The sequence below is a fragment of the Notothenia rossii genome (genome assembly GCF_949606895.1).
Source record: "Notothenia rossii genome assembly, chromosome: 7".
Classification (NCBI taxonomy): domain Eukaryota; kingdom Metazoa; phylum Chordata; class Actinopteri; order Perciformes; family Nototheniidae; genus Notothenia; species Notothenia rossii.
The window spans coordinates 85581101-85595334 of NC_136905.1; the positions used below are offsets into that span (position 1 = coordinate 85581101).

At 47.2% G+C, this 14234-nt stretch overlaps 2 protein-coding genes across 2 annotated transcripts in view; both read left to right on the top strand.

Moving 5' to 3' along the window:
• Positions 1–11417, top strand: part of baz1a (bromodomain adjacent to zinc finger domain, 1A) — a 50593-nt gene extending 39176 nt beyond the window's left edge. The window contains exons 29-31 of the mRNA XM_079693863.1: positions 3071–3255; positions 8351–8438; positions 9709–11417. Of these exons, the coding sequence (XP_079549989.1) occupies positions 3071–3255; positions 8351–8438; positions 9709–9932 (497 nt within the window). The 3' untranslated portion in view covers positions 9933–11417. The remainder of the gene's footprint in view (positions 1–3070; positions 3256–8350; positions 8439–9708) is intronic.
• A 284-nt stretch (positions 11418–11701) lies between these two features.
• Positions 11702–13998, top strand: cfl2 (cofilin 2 (muscle)). Its single transcript, XM_079641661.1, has 2 exons — positions 11702–11819; positions 13661–13998. Exons 1-2 carry the CDS (start codon positions 11817–11819, stop codon positions 13970–13972), a joined length of 315 nt encoding a protein of 104 aa, XP_079497787.1. The 5' UTR covers positions 11702–11816; the 3' UTR covers positions 13973–13998.
• The last annotated feature ends 236 nt before the right edge of the window (positions 13999–14234 follow it).

Below are 14234 nucleotides of genomic sequence, written 5' to 3' on the forward strand. Positions count from 1 at the left end.
GCCTGCGAGAGATGCGTCTGTGAACACTGCGTGGTGTGACGTCACTCTGCTCACGGGCCCCCCCACTGACGTGGAGATTTTTCCAGTGGGTTCAATCCAAACCCACGGAAGGAGGAATGTCCACCATGCGTCTCCTCTGACGCACGGGGTAACGATACGCAGGCGAATAAACCACCTCTGGAGTCTCCTCGCTGTGAAGGAGACCCAGGGGGATCCCCACGTGACCAGCTGACATCATGTCTAACAGCTGCATCACGGAGAGGGCTGTCACCGCCCCGCGGGGTGTGACGCACCGGGGGGGAGCTGTCACTTTCTCCCCTCTCCGCTGTGAGAGTCGTGCTCTCATGCGGGCTGAGTTCAACTCCACTCCCAGTTAAATGATAACCTGGGAGGGAAGAGGACCGCTCTTCTTCCAGTTGATAATGAAACCCAGGTTGGACAGATGAGATATGAGCTGTATCGTCTGTAAGCCGCTTCCTCCCTTCCTGGAGCGAGCCAGCCACAGCCGGTGGTCCAGGTAAAATAACTCTCATCCCCATTCTGAGTAGCTGCTCCATCCGTCTCCATCCGGCTCCATCCACGAGAAACGCAGGAATTTGCTGTGTTTCTGGATGATGGTTACGTGGAGGTAAGCATCCTTCAGGACTGTGGATGTGAACCTCCCTGGTGAACACACCCCAGCACCTGTTTGATCGTCAGCATGGGAAAAGGCCATTCCCTTGTTGGACACTGACAGATCGAGGATGGGTCTCATTCCCCCCCGTCTCCTTCGGGACCAGAAAATAGCGGTTCCCCTTGAGGAACCCTGAAAAAAAGCTTTCTTTTAACAAGAGTTCCTGCCGCTCTGCACGGAGCGCGAGACACTGTTCCTGGATGACAGGGTTCCCTGTATCCCGTAGAACTGAGGGGGGGAGAGGCAAACTGCAGAGACTACCCTCTGCTCATCCGCCTGCTCATCCATCTGTCCATCAGACACACGCGCCGCCACCCTGAGTACCATACAGTACTCTGATAGCGCCGGGTGTACTTTCTCTGGATGTGCTGTGGTTGGTGACAAACCCCGCCAGAGCCCTCCACACGCTGCATTTCACACAGGCTCTCGTTATGTCGTCGTTTAGGAGAAGACTCGTAAACCGCGCGTTCACGCTCAACACCACTAAGGGATGAGCGGAGGTGTGTGCAGTGCTGTCCACACGATGCGTAACAATGGCCCTCCGTGGGCTTATTACGACCTTGGGTAGGACGTCTGAGACGGAGGAAAAATCCGTGCTGCCTAAACCCAAAAAGTTTAAGGTAGACGGATTGAATAGTGAGCCCAGCTGTTTTATTAACCGATAAGTCAAAAAACCAGCCGGCTTAGGCAGAGAGCCATGCTGCCAAGTAACCAATAGGCTATTGGCAGCCGGCTTAACCGGGGAGCCTTGCTGCATATTAACTTCCCTCTGTCCGTCTAACACACGCGCCGCCACTCGCGCAAACCTGCTCTGGATGTGCTGTGGTTGTCATGGTGACGAGCCACGCCAGAGCCCTTCAGACGCTGCATTTCACACAGGCTCTCATTATGTCCACTGTAACACATTTTCCTGTCAAATAACAGTAAAGTGTTGGCAGTCTCTTCACAGACGCCTGCACTTCACTGTAATACCACAGTACTCATGCTGTGAAATGACTTTACAGCCTCTTACTGTCAAAATAAAATACAGTATACTGCTGTATTTTTTCAATTAACAGTAAAATACTGGCAGCAGAGACGCCAGCAATACACTGAAATTATACAGTATTCATACTGTTGAACAATTTGAGTTTATTACTGTAAAAAATGTATAATTCACAATAACATTCTGGTTAGGGGTGTAAGGGAAACTTGTGCAGCAATGGAGAGTCAGGACTCAGAGAGACACGAGGAGAGTTGGAGCTTCGATGTCAAACAATGATGTTTATTACAAGTCAACGGCCGGAGAATTCATATCACAAGTCACAGCAGCAAAAGGTTCTGACTGCATGGGTGGGTTGTCATGTCAATTCTGCCCAGCCTATCTCTCAAGCAGACCTTTTAACTAGTTCACAGAGAGTTAATGAGCATATTGGGGATGCGCGTAAACATCTGCAGACACAGGAGACATCTCTCACATCTGTGGAGCTTAGAGAGCCAGCGTTCTCACAGTCGTAAACCCCCCCCTGTGCCCACCAGGTCAGGCCATAAAGCCTCATATCAACATACGACTGCATTAACACATCCCTTACGGGAGATTAGAAGCAGGGATGGTCGTAAATGTCAACACACAGAATAAGGTTAAATATCTTAGGAGTAAGAAATATTCCCTTACGAGGGGGCTGCCAGTAGATTAGTGTTGAAAATTGGCTGTAAATTAACAGCAATTGCTTACAGTGTTAAAGTGGACACTGAGGTGCGTTCACGCTTAACACCCCTGAGGGATGAGCGGAGGTGTGTGCAATGCTGTCCACACTGTAATAATGGCACTCGTGGGCTCATACGACCGTGTGTAGGTTTGGGACAGAGGAGAAAAACCGAGCTGCCTAAAAACCAATAGGTTTTAAAGACAGCCGATTAATGCAGCGAGCCATGCTGCCTATAACCGATAGACCGCCCTGTCTCCCCCGTCCGGAGGAGAGGGAGGATGGGGCCAGGGGAACCACTAGGAATGTTTGCTTTCTAGTAAACAGCTCTGAAAAGAGCTTGTGCCTGACGGTGCTTCTGCAAAGGAGTGCTGAAGAAAAGTGGGAGCAGATTGTAGGGACTACTTCCTATTTATACGGAAGTGAGTCCGGAGGGCGTGGATTAAGTCTGTCAGTGCTGTACACGTGCAGTGGGATTACCCAATAGCGATAGCCTTAGAGGGCGAAGCCTTATACGAAATAGAACAGGTAACACCTGAACAGAGGTAAACAGCCAATCAGAGAACAGATAATACTTATTGTATTTTCTCCTCATAGCACCTTGACATGACGTTGTTTTTAAAGTGTGCTATATGAGGACATGTATGATAACACCTCTATAAAGAAGGAAGTGATCCTCCTTACCTGACATTCTCTCTCTCCCCCCACCCAGATGTGGCTCTTCCCCTCCCCCCCCGCCCCGTCCTCCCCCCCTCCTCTTCCTCTTCCTCTTCCTCACGTCGTTCCTCTGGCAGGAACCATGGCGTCCACGAGCTGTCAGCCTGTGAGCAGCTGGTGGTGGAGCTGGTGAGACATGATGACAGCTGGCCCTTCATCAAGCTGGTGTCCAGGACACAGGTACACACACACACACACACACACACTCACTCACTCACTCACTCACTCACTCACTCACTCACTCACTCACTCACTCACTCACTCACTCACTCACTCACTCACTCACTGTCTGTCTGTAACTCACCTGTCTCTCTGTAACTCACCTGTCTCTCTGTAACTCACCTGTCTCTCTGTAATTCACCTGTCTGTCTGTAACTCACCTGTCTCTCTGTAACTCACCTGTCTGTCTGTAACTCACCTGTCTCTCTGTAACTCACCTGTCTGTCTGTCTGTCTGTAACTCACCTGTCTCTCTGTAACTCACCTGTCTGTCTGTAACTCACCTGTCTCTCTCTAACTCACCTGTCTCTCTGTAACTCACCTGTCTGTCTGTAACTCACCTGTCTCTCTGTAACTCACCTGTCTCTCTGTAACTCACCTGTCTCTCTGTAATTCACCTGTCTGTCTGTAACTCACCTGTCTCTCTGTAACTCACCTGTCTGTCTGTAACTCACCTGTCTGTCTGTAACTCACCTGTCTGTCTGTAACTCACCTGTCTGTCTGTAACTCACCTGTCTGTCTGTAACTCACCTGTCTGTCTGTAACTCACCTGTCTGTCTGTAACTCACCTGTCTGTCTGTAACTCACCTGTCTCTCTCTAACTCACCTGTCTCTCTCTAACTCACCTGTCTGTCTGTAACTCACCTGTCTCTCTGTAACTCACCTGTCTCTCTCTAACTCACCTGTCTCTCTCTAACTCACCTGTCTCTCTGTAACTCACCTGTCTCTCTGTAACTCACCTGTCTCTCTGTAACTCACCTGTCTCTCTCTAACTCACCTGTCTGTCTGTAACTCACCTGTCTCTCTCTAACTCACCTGTCTCTCTGTAACTCACCTGTCTGTCTGTAACTCACCTGTCTGTCTGTAACTCACCTGTCTGTCTGTCTGTCTGTAACTCACCTGTCTCTCTGTAACTCACCTGTCTGTCTGTAACTCACCTGTCTCTCTGTAACTCACCTGTCTGTCTGTCTGTCTGTAACTCACCTGTCTCTCTGTAACTCACCTGTCTGTCTGTAACTCACCTGTCTCTCTCTAACTCACCTGTCTCTCTGTAACTCACCTGTCTGTCTGTAACTCCCCTGTCTCTCTGTAACTCACCTGTCTCTCTGTAACTCACCTGTCTCTCTGTAACTCACCTGTCTGTCTGTAACTCACCTGTCTCTCTCTAACTCACCTGTCTCTCTGTAACTCACCTGTCTGTCTGTAACTCACCTGTCTCTCTGTAACTCACCTGTCTCTCTGTAACTCACCTGTCTCTCTGTAACTCACCTGTCTCTCTGTAACTCACCTGTCTGTCTGTAACTCACCTGTCTGTGTCTGTAACTCACATGTCTCTCTGTAACTCACCTGTCTCTCTGTAACTCACCTGTCTCTCTGTAACTCACCTGTCTCTCTGTAACTCACCTGTCTCTCTGTAACTCAACTGTCTCTCTGTAACTCACCTGTCTGTCTGTAACTCACCTGTCTCTCTGTAACTCACCTGTCTCTCTGTAACTCACCTGTCTCTCTGTAACTCACCTGTCTCTCTGTAACTCACCTGTCTCTCTGTAACTCAACTGTCTCTCTGTAACTCACCTGTCTGTCTGTAACTCACCTGTCTCTCTGTAACTCACCTGTCTCTCTGTAACTCACCTGTCTCTCTGTAACTCAACTGTCTCTCTGTAACTCACCTGTCTCTCTGTAACTCACCTGTTTCTCTCTAACTCACCTGTCTCTCTGTAACTCACCTGTCTCTCTGTAACTCACCTGTCTCTCTGTAACTCACCTGTCTCTCTGTAACTCACCTGTCTCTCTGTAACTCACCTGTCTCTCTGTAACTCACCTGTCTCTCTGTAACTCACCTGTCTCTCTCTAACTCACCTGTCTGTCTGTCTGTCTGTCTGTAACTCACCTGTCTCTCTGTAACTCAACTGTCTCTCTGTAACTCACCTGTCTCTCTGTAACTCACCTGTCTCTCTCTAACTCACCTGTCTGTCTGTCTGTCTGTCTGTCTGTAACTCACCTGTCTCTCTGTAACTCACCTGTCTCTCTGTAACTCACCTGTCTCTCTCTAACTCACCTGTCTGTCTGTCTGTCGGTAACTCAGCTGTCTCTCTGTAACTCAACTGTCTCTCTGTAACTCACCTGTCTCTCTGTAACTCACCTGTCTGTGTCTGTAACTCAACTGTCTCCCTGTAACTCAACTGTCTGTCTGTAACTCACCTGTCTCTCTGTAACTCAACTGTCTCCCTGTAACTCACCTGTCTCTCTGTAACTCACCTGTCTGTCTGTCTGTCTGTCTGTAACTCACCTGTCTCTCTGTAACTCACCTGTCTCTCTGTAATTCACCTGTCTGTCTGTAACTCACCTGTCTGTCTGTAACTCACCTGTCTGTCTGTAACTCAACTGTCTCCCTGTAACTCAACTGTCTCCCTGTAACTCACCTGTCTCTCTGTAACTCACCTGTCTCTCTCTAACTCACCTGTCTGTCTGTCTGTCTGTCTGTAACTCACCTGTCTCTCTGTAACTCACCTGTCTCTCTGTAATTCACCTGTCTGTCTGTAACTCACCTGTCTGTCTGTAACTCACCTGTCTGTCTGTAACTCACCTGTCTGTGTCTGTAACTAACCTGTCTGTCTGTAACTCACCTGTCTGTGTCTGTAACTCACCTGTCTCTCTCTAACTCACCTGTCTCTTTAACTCACCTGTCTCTCTCTAACTCACCTGTCTGTCTGTCTGTCTGTCTGTCTGTCTGTCTGTCTGTCTGTCTGTCTGTAACTCACCTGTCTGTGTCTGTAACTCACCTGTCTGTGTCTGTAACTCACCTGTCTGTCTCTGTAACTCACCTGTCTGTCTGTAACTCACATGTCTCTCTCTAACTCACCTGTCTCTCTTTAACTCACCTGTCTCTCTCTAACTCACCTGTCTGTCTGTCTGTCTGTAACTCACCTGTCTCTCTCTAACTCACCTGTCTGTGTCTTTAACTCACCTGTCTCCCTGTAACTCACCTGTCTCTCTGTAACTCACCTGTCTGTGTCTGTAACTCACCTGTCTCTCTGTAACTCACCTGTCTCTCTGTAACTCACCTGTCTGTGTCTGTAACTCACCTGTCTCTCTGTAACTCACCTGTCTGTCTGTAACTCACCTGTCTCTCTGTAACTCACCTGTCTCTCTGTAACTCACCTGTCTCTCTGTAACTCACCTGTCTCTCTTTAACTCACCTGTCTCTCTGTAACTCACCTGTCTCTCTGTAACTCACCTGTCTCTCTGTAACTCACCTGTCTCTCTGTAACTCACCTGTCTCTCTTTAACTCACCTGTCTCTCTGTAACTCACCTGTCTCTCTGTAACTCACCTGTCTCTCTCTAACTCACCTGTCTGTCTGTCTGTGTCTGTAACTCACCTGTCTGTCTGTAACTCAACTGTCTCTCTGTAACTCACCTGTCTCTCTGTAACTCAACTGTCTCCCTGTAACTCACCTGTCTCTCTGTAACTCACCTGTCTCTCTCTAACTCACCTGTCTGTCTGTCTGTCTGTAACTCACCTGTCTGTGTCTGTAACTCACCTGTCTGTGTCTGTAACTCACCTGTCTGTCTGTAACTCACCTGTCTCTCTGTAACTCACCTGTCTCTCTCTAACTCACCTGTCTGTCTGTCTGTCTGTAACTCACCTGTCTGTGTCTGTAACTCACCTGTCTGTCTGTAACTCAACTGTCTCCCTGTAACTCACCTGTCTCTCTGTAACTCACCTGTCTGTCTGTCTGTGTCTGTAACTCACCTGTCTGTCTGTAACTCAACTGTCTCTCTGTAACTCACCTGTCTCTCTGTAACTCAACTGTCTCCCTGTAACTCACCTGTCTCTCTGTAACTCACCTGTCTCTCTCTAACTCACCTGTCTGTCTGTCTGTCTGTAACTCACCTGTCTGTGTCTGTAACTCACCTGTCTGTCTGTAACTCACCTGTCTGTGTCTGTAACTCACCTGTCTGTCTGTAACTCACCTGTCTCTCTGTAACTCACCTGTCTCTCTCTAACTCACCTGTCTGTCTGTCTGTCTGTAACTCACCTGTCTGTGTCTGTAACTCACCTGTCTGTCTGTAACTCACATGTCTCTCTGTAACTCACCTGTCTCTCTGTAACTCACCTGTCTCTCTGTAACTCACCTGTCTGTCTGTAACTCACCTGTCTGTCTGTAACTCACCTGTCTCTCTGTAACTCACCTGTCTCTCTCTAACTCACCTGTCTGTCTGTCTGTCTGTAACTCACCTGTCTGTGTCTGTAACTCACCTGTCTGTCTGTAACTCACATGTCTCTCTGTAACTCACCTGTCTCTCTGTAACTCACCTGTCTCTCTGTAACTCACCTGTCTGTCTGTAACTCACCTGTCTGTCTGTAACTCACCTGTCTCTCTGTAACTCACCTGTCTCTCTCTAACTCACCTGTCTGTCTGTCTGTCTGTAACTCACCTGTCTGTGTCTGTAACTCACCTGTCTGTCTGTAACTCACATGTCTCTCTTTAACTCACCTGTCTCTCTCTAACTCACCTGTCTGTCTGTCTGTCTGTCTGTCTGTAACTCACCTGTCTGTCTGTAACTCACCTGTCAGTGTCTGTAACTCACATGTCTCTCTCTAACTCACCTGTCTCTCTTTAACTCACCTGTCTCTCTCTAACTCACCTGTCTGTCTGTCTGTCTGTCTGTCTGTCTGTCTGTCTGTCTGTCTGTAACTCACCTGTCTGTCTGTAACTCACCTGTCAGTGTCTGTAACTCACATGTCTCTCTCTAACTCACCTGTCTCTCTTTAACTCACCTGTCTCTCTCTAACTCACCTGTCTGTCTGTCTGTAACTCACCTGTCTGTGTCTGTAACTCACCTGTCTCCCTGTAACTCACCTGTCTCTCTGTAACTCACCTGTCTGTGTCTGTAACTCACCTGTCTCTCTGTAACTCACCTGTCTGTCTGTAACTCACCTGTCTGTCTGTAACTCACCTGTCTCTCTGTAACTCACCTGTCTCTCTGTAACTCACCTGTCTCTCTCTAACTCAACTGTCTCTCTGTAACCCACCTGTCTGTCTCTCTGCAGGTCCCTGACTACTATGACATTGTGAAATCACCGATTGCTCTCGGCACCATCAGAGAGAAAGTCAACACCTGTGAATACCAGACTGCAGGTGAGGACACACACACACTTTCCTTCCTACCCAGAGTCACCTGGAAGATGTTTAACACACCTGTGATCAGAGCCACATGTTCTGTCCTGATGTAGTTCAGAGGACACATGTTGAGCTGTTTGATGAAGTGTCTTCAGGTACCTGGACGCATCAGGAAAGGTTAATGCTGACACTACAGGTGTGTTCAGGTGTGGCCAGGTGTGTATGGTGTGTGTCCAGGTGTGTATGGTGTGTGTCCAGGTGTGTGTCCAGGTGTGTATGGTGTGTTCAGGTGTGTATGGTGTGTTCAGGTGTGTATGGTGTGTTCAGGTGTGTATGGTGTGTTCAGGTGTGTATGGTGTGTGTCCAGGTGTGTATGGTGTGTGTGTATGGTGTGTGTCCAGGTGTGTATGGCGTGTTCAGGTGTGTATGGTGTGTGTCCAGGTGTGTGTCCAGGTGTGTATGGTGTGTGCATGGTGTGTGTCCAGGTGTGTGTCCTGGTGTGTGTCCAGGTGTGTGTCCAGGTGTGTGTCCAGGTGTGTATGGTGTGTGTCCAGGTGTGTATGGTGTGTGTCCAGGTGTGTATGGTGTGTGTCCAGGTGTGTGTCCAGGTGTGTATGGTGTGTGTCCAGGTGTGTATGGTGTGTGTCCAGGTGTGTATGGTGTGTGTCCAGGTGTGTATGGTGTGTTCAGGTGTGTATGGTGTGTGTCCAGGTGTGTATGGTGTGTGCATGGTGTGTGTCCAGGTGTGTGTCCAGGTGTGTGTCCAGGTGTGTGTCCTGGTGTGTGTCCAGGTGTGTGTCCAGGTGTGTGTCCAGGTGTGTATGGTGTGTGTCCAGGTGTGTATGGTGTGTTCAGGTGTGTATGGTGTGGGTCCAGGTGTGTATGGTGTGGGTCCAGGTGTGTGTCCAGGTGTGTATGGTGTGTATGGTGTGTGTCCAGGTGTGTATGGTGTGTTCAGGTGTGTATGGTGTGGGTCCAGGTGTGTATGGTGTGGGTCCAGGTGTGTGTCCAGGTGTGTATGGTGTGTGTCCAGGTGTGTATGGTGTGGGTCCAGGTGTGTGTGGTGTGTGTCCAGGTGTGTATGGTGTGTGCATGGTGTGTCCAGGTGACCCAGAACATCTGTTGCTTTTGTCTGCAGCTGGATGGTCGTCTCCAGTTTTTATAATTGACTTTTTAGAGCTTGTGAAGTTATCGTCAAACATTGAAAACCAAATCAATTTTGTTTCATTTCTGCATTTAAAAGTGAAACTACACGTTATTTACCTGTAACTTCCCCTCCTCCCTCCAGGGGAGTTTGTGACGGACATGGAGCTGATGTTCTCGAACTGCCTGCAGTACAACCCTCGCCACACTAACGAGGCGAAGGCAGGAACTCGTCTGCAGCTCTTCTTCCACGCCGAGCTCAGCAGGCTCGGCCTAACCGAGCGCAGCAGGCTCAACCAATCAGAGCGCAGCAGGCTCGACCAATCGGAGCGCAGCCCCGCCCCCCCCGCCAAGCGCTCCCGACAGTGACCTGTGACCTCACCGCCGTCCTCTCTGCTGATTGGTCCTCCTGACCCCGTCTGAACCAGCTGACAATCAAAGGGATGATGAGTGGGCGGGGCTTCTCCACAGTCAGTGTTTTACCTGCTATTTAATAACCTTTATATTAACACGTTTAAACCTTAGTTCAAAGTGAATGATTAAATTCCTTTAAGGGGAAAATACACTTCTAAAATCTGGATACGCTTTCTGAGAAAAGTAATTTTTAGAAGAGACTTAAAGACTTAAAATAAGTTACCTGTTCTGTAAGGGACACCTGACTCCATTCATAAAACACACCTGACTCCATTCATAAAACACACCTGTCATACCTCCATCTGTCAGTGTGAGACCTCTGGGAACCCAAGCTGTCTGTTTAAAACACCAAGTCTCTCAATAACTCAAGACTAAACTCACCTGTAGAGGAAGAACACCTGTAGAAGATGAGCACCTGTGCACCGAGTCATAATGAATGGACCCAGGTGTCTTTAGACCTGCTGCAGGGGAAACACTGGCTGGGGAACCCTCTCATACTCCCTGAAATATCCCTTTCATGATGAGTCTGAGCTTGTTTGGTTTGAAGCTCACCTGAGACCCCTCTCACCTGATCACATGACCCTCACTGTTATAAACAACCCTTCCACTGTGAGTTTGTGAAACCCTAGAGAAGTTGAGTAGATTTCCTCGACCTGCTTACGTTCAGTGCATTTTTATATTTACTGGGTCAGAGTTTAGAGACATTCCTGTAGGACATTAGAGACAGACAGGTAGACACAGACAGGTAGAGTGGTTCATCTAAACTCTCATCAGGCCGTTAGTTTTCGCTCAGGGACAAAAACATGTATTTGATTTGAATGTAAATAGTTTTGACTGATTTTCCGGCTGAATTAAATGTGTGTTCAGTTAGAGAGCAGAAATACTGCCCAATTGAAAGTGTTGTTAATTAGCCTTAAAGGGACAGTCCCACATTTAGAAAGGGGGCAATACATAAGGAATCTAGAGATGGATTAACGATAATTCATCCTCTTGGATTCGGTGCCACAGAGTAGTCTTACCTTAGCTTAGCATAAAGGCAGATATACAATGAGTTGAAGTGACGGAGATCAGATAATAAAATGTGGCGCTGTCCCTTTAAGAGGCAGCCTGAGGCTTCTGGGATTTGTAGTTTTTGTAGTATGTGTTGGACTACTGCAACATTTACCTGCTTTAGAGTGTTTCTTTGTTTTGATGCGTTCTTCTTCTGTGGTGTGTGTGTGTGTGTGTGTGTGTGTGTGTGTGTGTGTGTGTGTGTGTGTGTGTGTGTGTGTGTGTGTGTGTGTGTGTGTGTGTGTGTGTGTGTGTGTGTGTGTGTGTGGTACACTACACTGGAGCCGCTGCATATTTATTTAGTTCTGCCTTCATTGTCTTTATTTATCACTGGTAGGATCTTCCTGATGCTGTTTGTTTTGAAATAATAAATAAAGTGTTATAACCAGCTGTCTCTGTGTGCTCGAAGAGTTATAAAGTGTCACCATGCAGTATTTAAAGTTAGTGACACAGAATTTGATTCAGATGTTGACCTTGTACACTTTTTTATTTTTTAAATGTGAATTGAATCCCAGAATGTTTGCACTAGATTTTAAAAACATTTCTGAAAATATTTTTAAAAAGCTGTATGAAGTGGATCAGGTTTACCAGGTGCTGGTTCGAGTCCCCGACCCCCCCCTTTTCTCTCTCCCCCCCCCCCCCCCCCCCCCCCTTTCTCTCTATCCCCCCCCCCCTCTCTCTCCTCCCCCTCTCTCTCTCTCGGACACATTCCCCTCTCCTCTCTCCCCTCAGAAGCGCCTCTTCCTCCCCCTTTCTGACGGTCATCAGCAGGTCTATCCCCGGGACAACATGGTAAGGATCTCCCGGATTCTCCCCCCGGTCCCTCTCTCTGTTAGAGGCCGGCACAGGGAGCCTCTTTCCGGGGCTAAAGTCTCCGGAGGACCGTTATGTGGCTCCGCTCCGTTAGCATTGGGTTAGCATGACGTTAGCTACACCATGCTACATGGCGCTAAGCTATATCATGATGTAGCATTCTACCGTTAGCTGCTGATAAACCGGCTGTTTAACCGGGTTTATTAAACTATGATTATTATAAAGTAACGGCTCCTGGTGACCCGTTGTTATGCTGGGGGTGCTAACGGGATATATCCCGGTGTTATTAAAGTAACGGTCCGTGGAGCCTCTGTGCCCGCAGGCCGCGGCCCGGAGACACCTCTCATCCCCGGTGTCTGCTGCGGGCTCAGAGGCCTCACAGCCCGTGGACAGAACACCGACAGCACCCGCTAAAAATAACCCGGGCCAAATATCTGACCCGGTTCAGAAACCTGGATTTAATCCGAGTCTAACAGACAGAAAGACTGCGGAGTCATGCTGTCTGTCTCTCAACTGTCTGTAACCTGTCTGTCTGTAACCTGCCTGTCTCTCAACTGTCTGTCTGTAACCTGTCTGTAACCTGCCTGTCTGAAGGCCTGCAGCCTGAGAAACCGGGACTCAAACTAACTAATTTACTAACAGATTAACTAACCAACAGTAACACTATATAACTGCCATGAACAGTGTCAAACTAACAGTTACTCTAACTAAAAAGTTAAACTAACTTACTAAGAGACACTTTAATTACCGAACAGTTACACTTACTAACAGATTAACAAACAAACGAACAGTTACACTATGAACCTACTAGTAACCCTTACTATTTAACTGGAACCCTATCTAAATAAAGGTCTGACTAACAAACACACCAACTGTCTAAGCTCCAGTTACACTAACCAACTCACAAGTGAAAGAAAGTACCACATTGTACTCGAGTACAGAATTAAAGTATTAAAATGTATGTTACATCATCTCTTTCTCATAACATCTCATTTTATTCAGACTTTAAATTCCTGGTTTGTAAAGAAATGGACCAGTCCTTAAACTCAGAGCAAAACATTACCATAGAGATCAGCAATAAAAAAGACTTCAACCGAGAACAGATAATACAATATTTAATAGGGATGCTCCGATCGAGATCGGCCGATACTCACTCTCCACCGATCGATCGGTTCCTTCTAAAAATGCCAATCGCGAGAGCCGATCGCATGACGTAAAATACATGACTCTTTTCTCTGTGCGGCAAAACAAGCTCGCCAAAATGGCCTCACCGCTCTGGCAGTATTTTAAGGTGTCCGAAAAAGACAGTAAAATAGCGGAAAGAGAGAGAGAGCCTCCGCTCATCTCTCCCATGTTATTCTCCAAAGTGAATGTAAACTTGAATAATTTTCATCAGTTGAATGTAATAATTAAGTTGATAGTTGTTTGAGGAAGCTCCAGTGAATGAGCCCATTAACTGAGTTTTAAACATCACTTTAAATGGAAGATTTAAAGTGATGTTTAAATCTTCCATTTAGGCCCCGCCCACTCGATCGGATCGGCGATCGGTATCGGCCGATACTGATTCCGGCAATCGGCCCCAAAATTGGTGATCGGAGCATCCCTAATATTTAATATATTAAGATTTTTATTTGAGCAATAACAAGACTGAAAGGAATGAATTGCCGATGTAATATTGAGTATAAATGCGCACATTCCAGCAATAATAAGGACTTAAAACGATCAATAGATCATAAAATATTTTATATATATCAAGATGTTTCCTGGATGAATTGCTGATGTCATATTTGCTGATGTCTGAATATTGATCTTGTGTGCAGGCGTCAGGCGTGACCGTGAACGACGAGGTGATCCGGGTGTTCAACGACATGAAGGTGAGGAAGTCTTCGTCAACTGAAGACGTGAAGAAGAGGAAGAAGGCGGTGCTGTTCTGCCTGAGCGAAGACAAGAAGAAGATCATTGTGGAGGAGGGGAAGCAGATCCTGGTGGGCGACATCGGGGAGAGCGTGGACGACCCGTACGGATGCTTCGTCAAACTGCTGCCGCCCAACGACTGCCGGTACGGGCTGTACGACGCCACGTACGAGACGAAGGAGAGCAAGAAGGAGGACCTGGTCTTCATCTTCTGGTGACTGCTCTATTCATACATATAACATACATACTACATACATATAACATACATACTACATACATATAACATACATACTACATACATAAAATATACATACTACATACATACAACATACATACAATATACATATAACATACATACTACATACATATAACATACATACTACATACATATAACATACATACTCCATACATACAATATACATATAACATACATACTACATACATACTCCATACATACAATATACATATAACATACATACT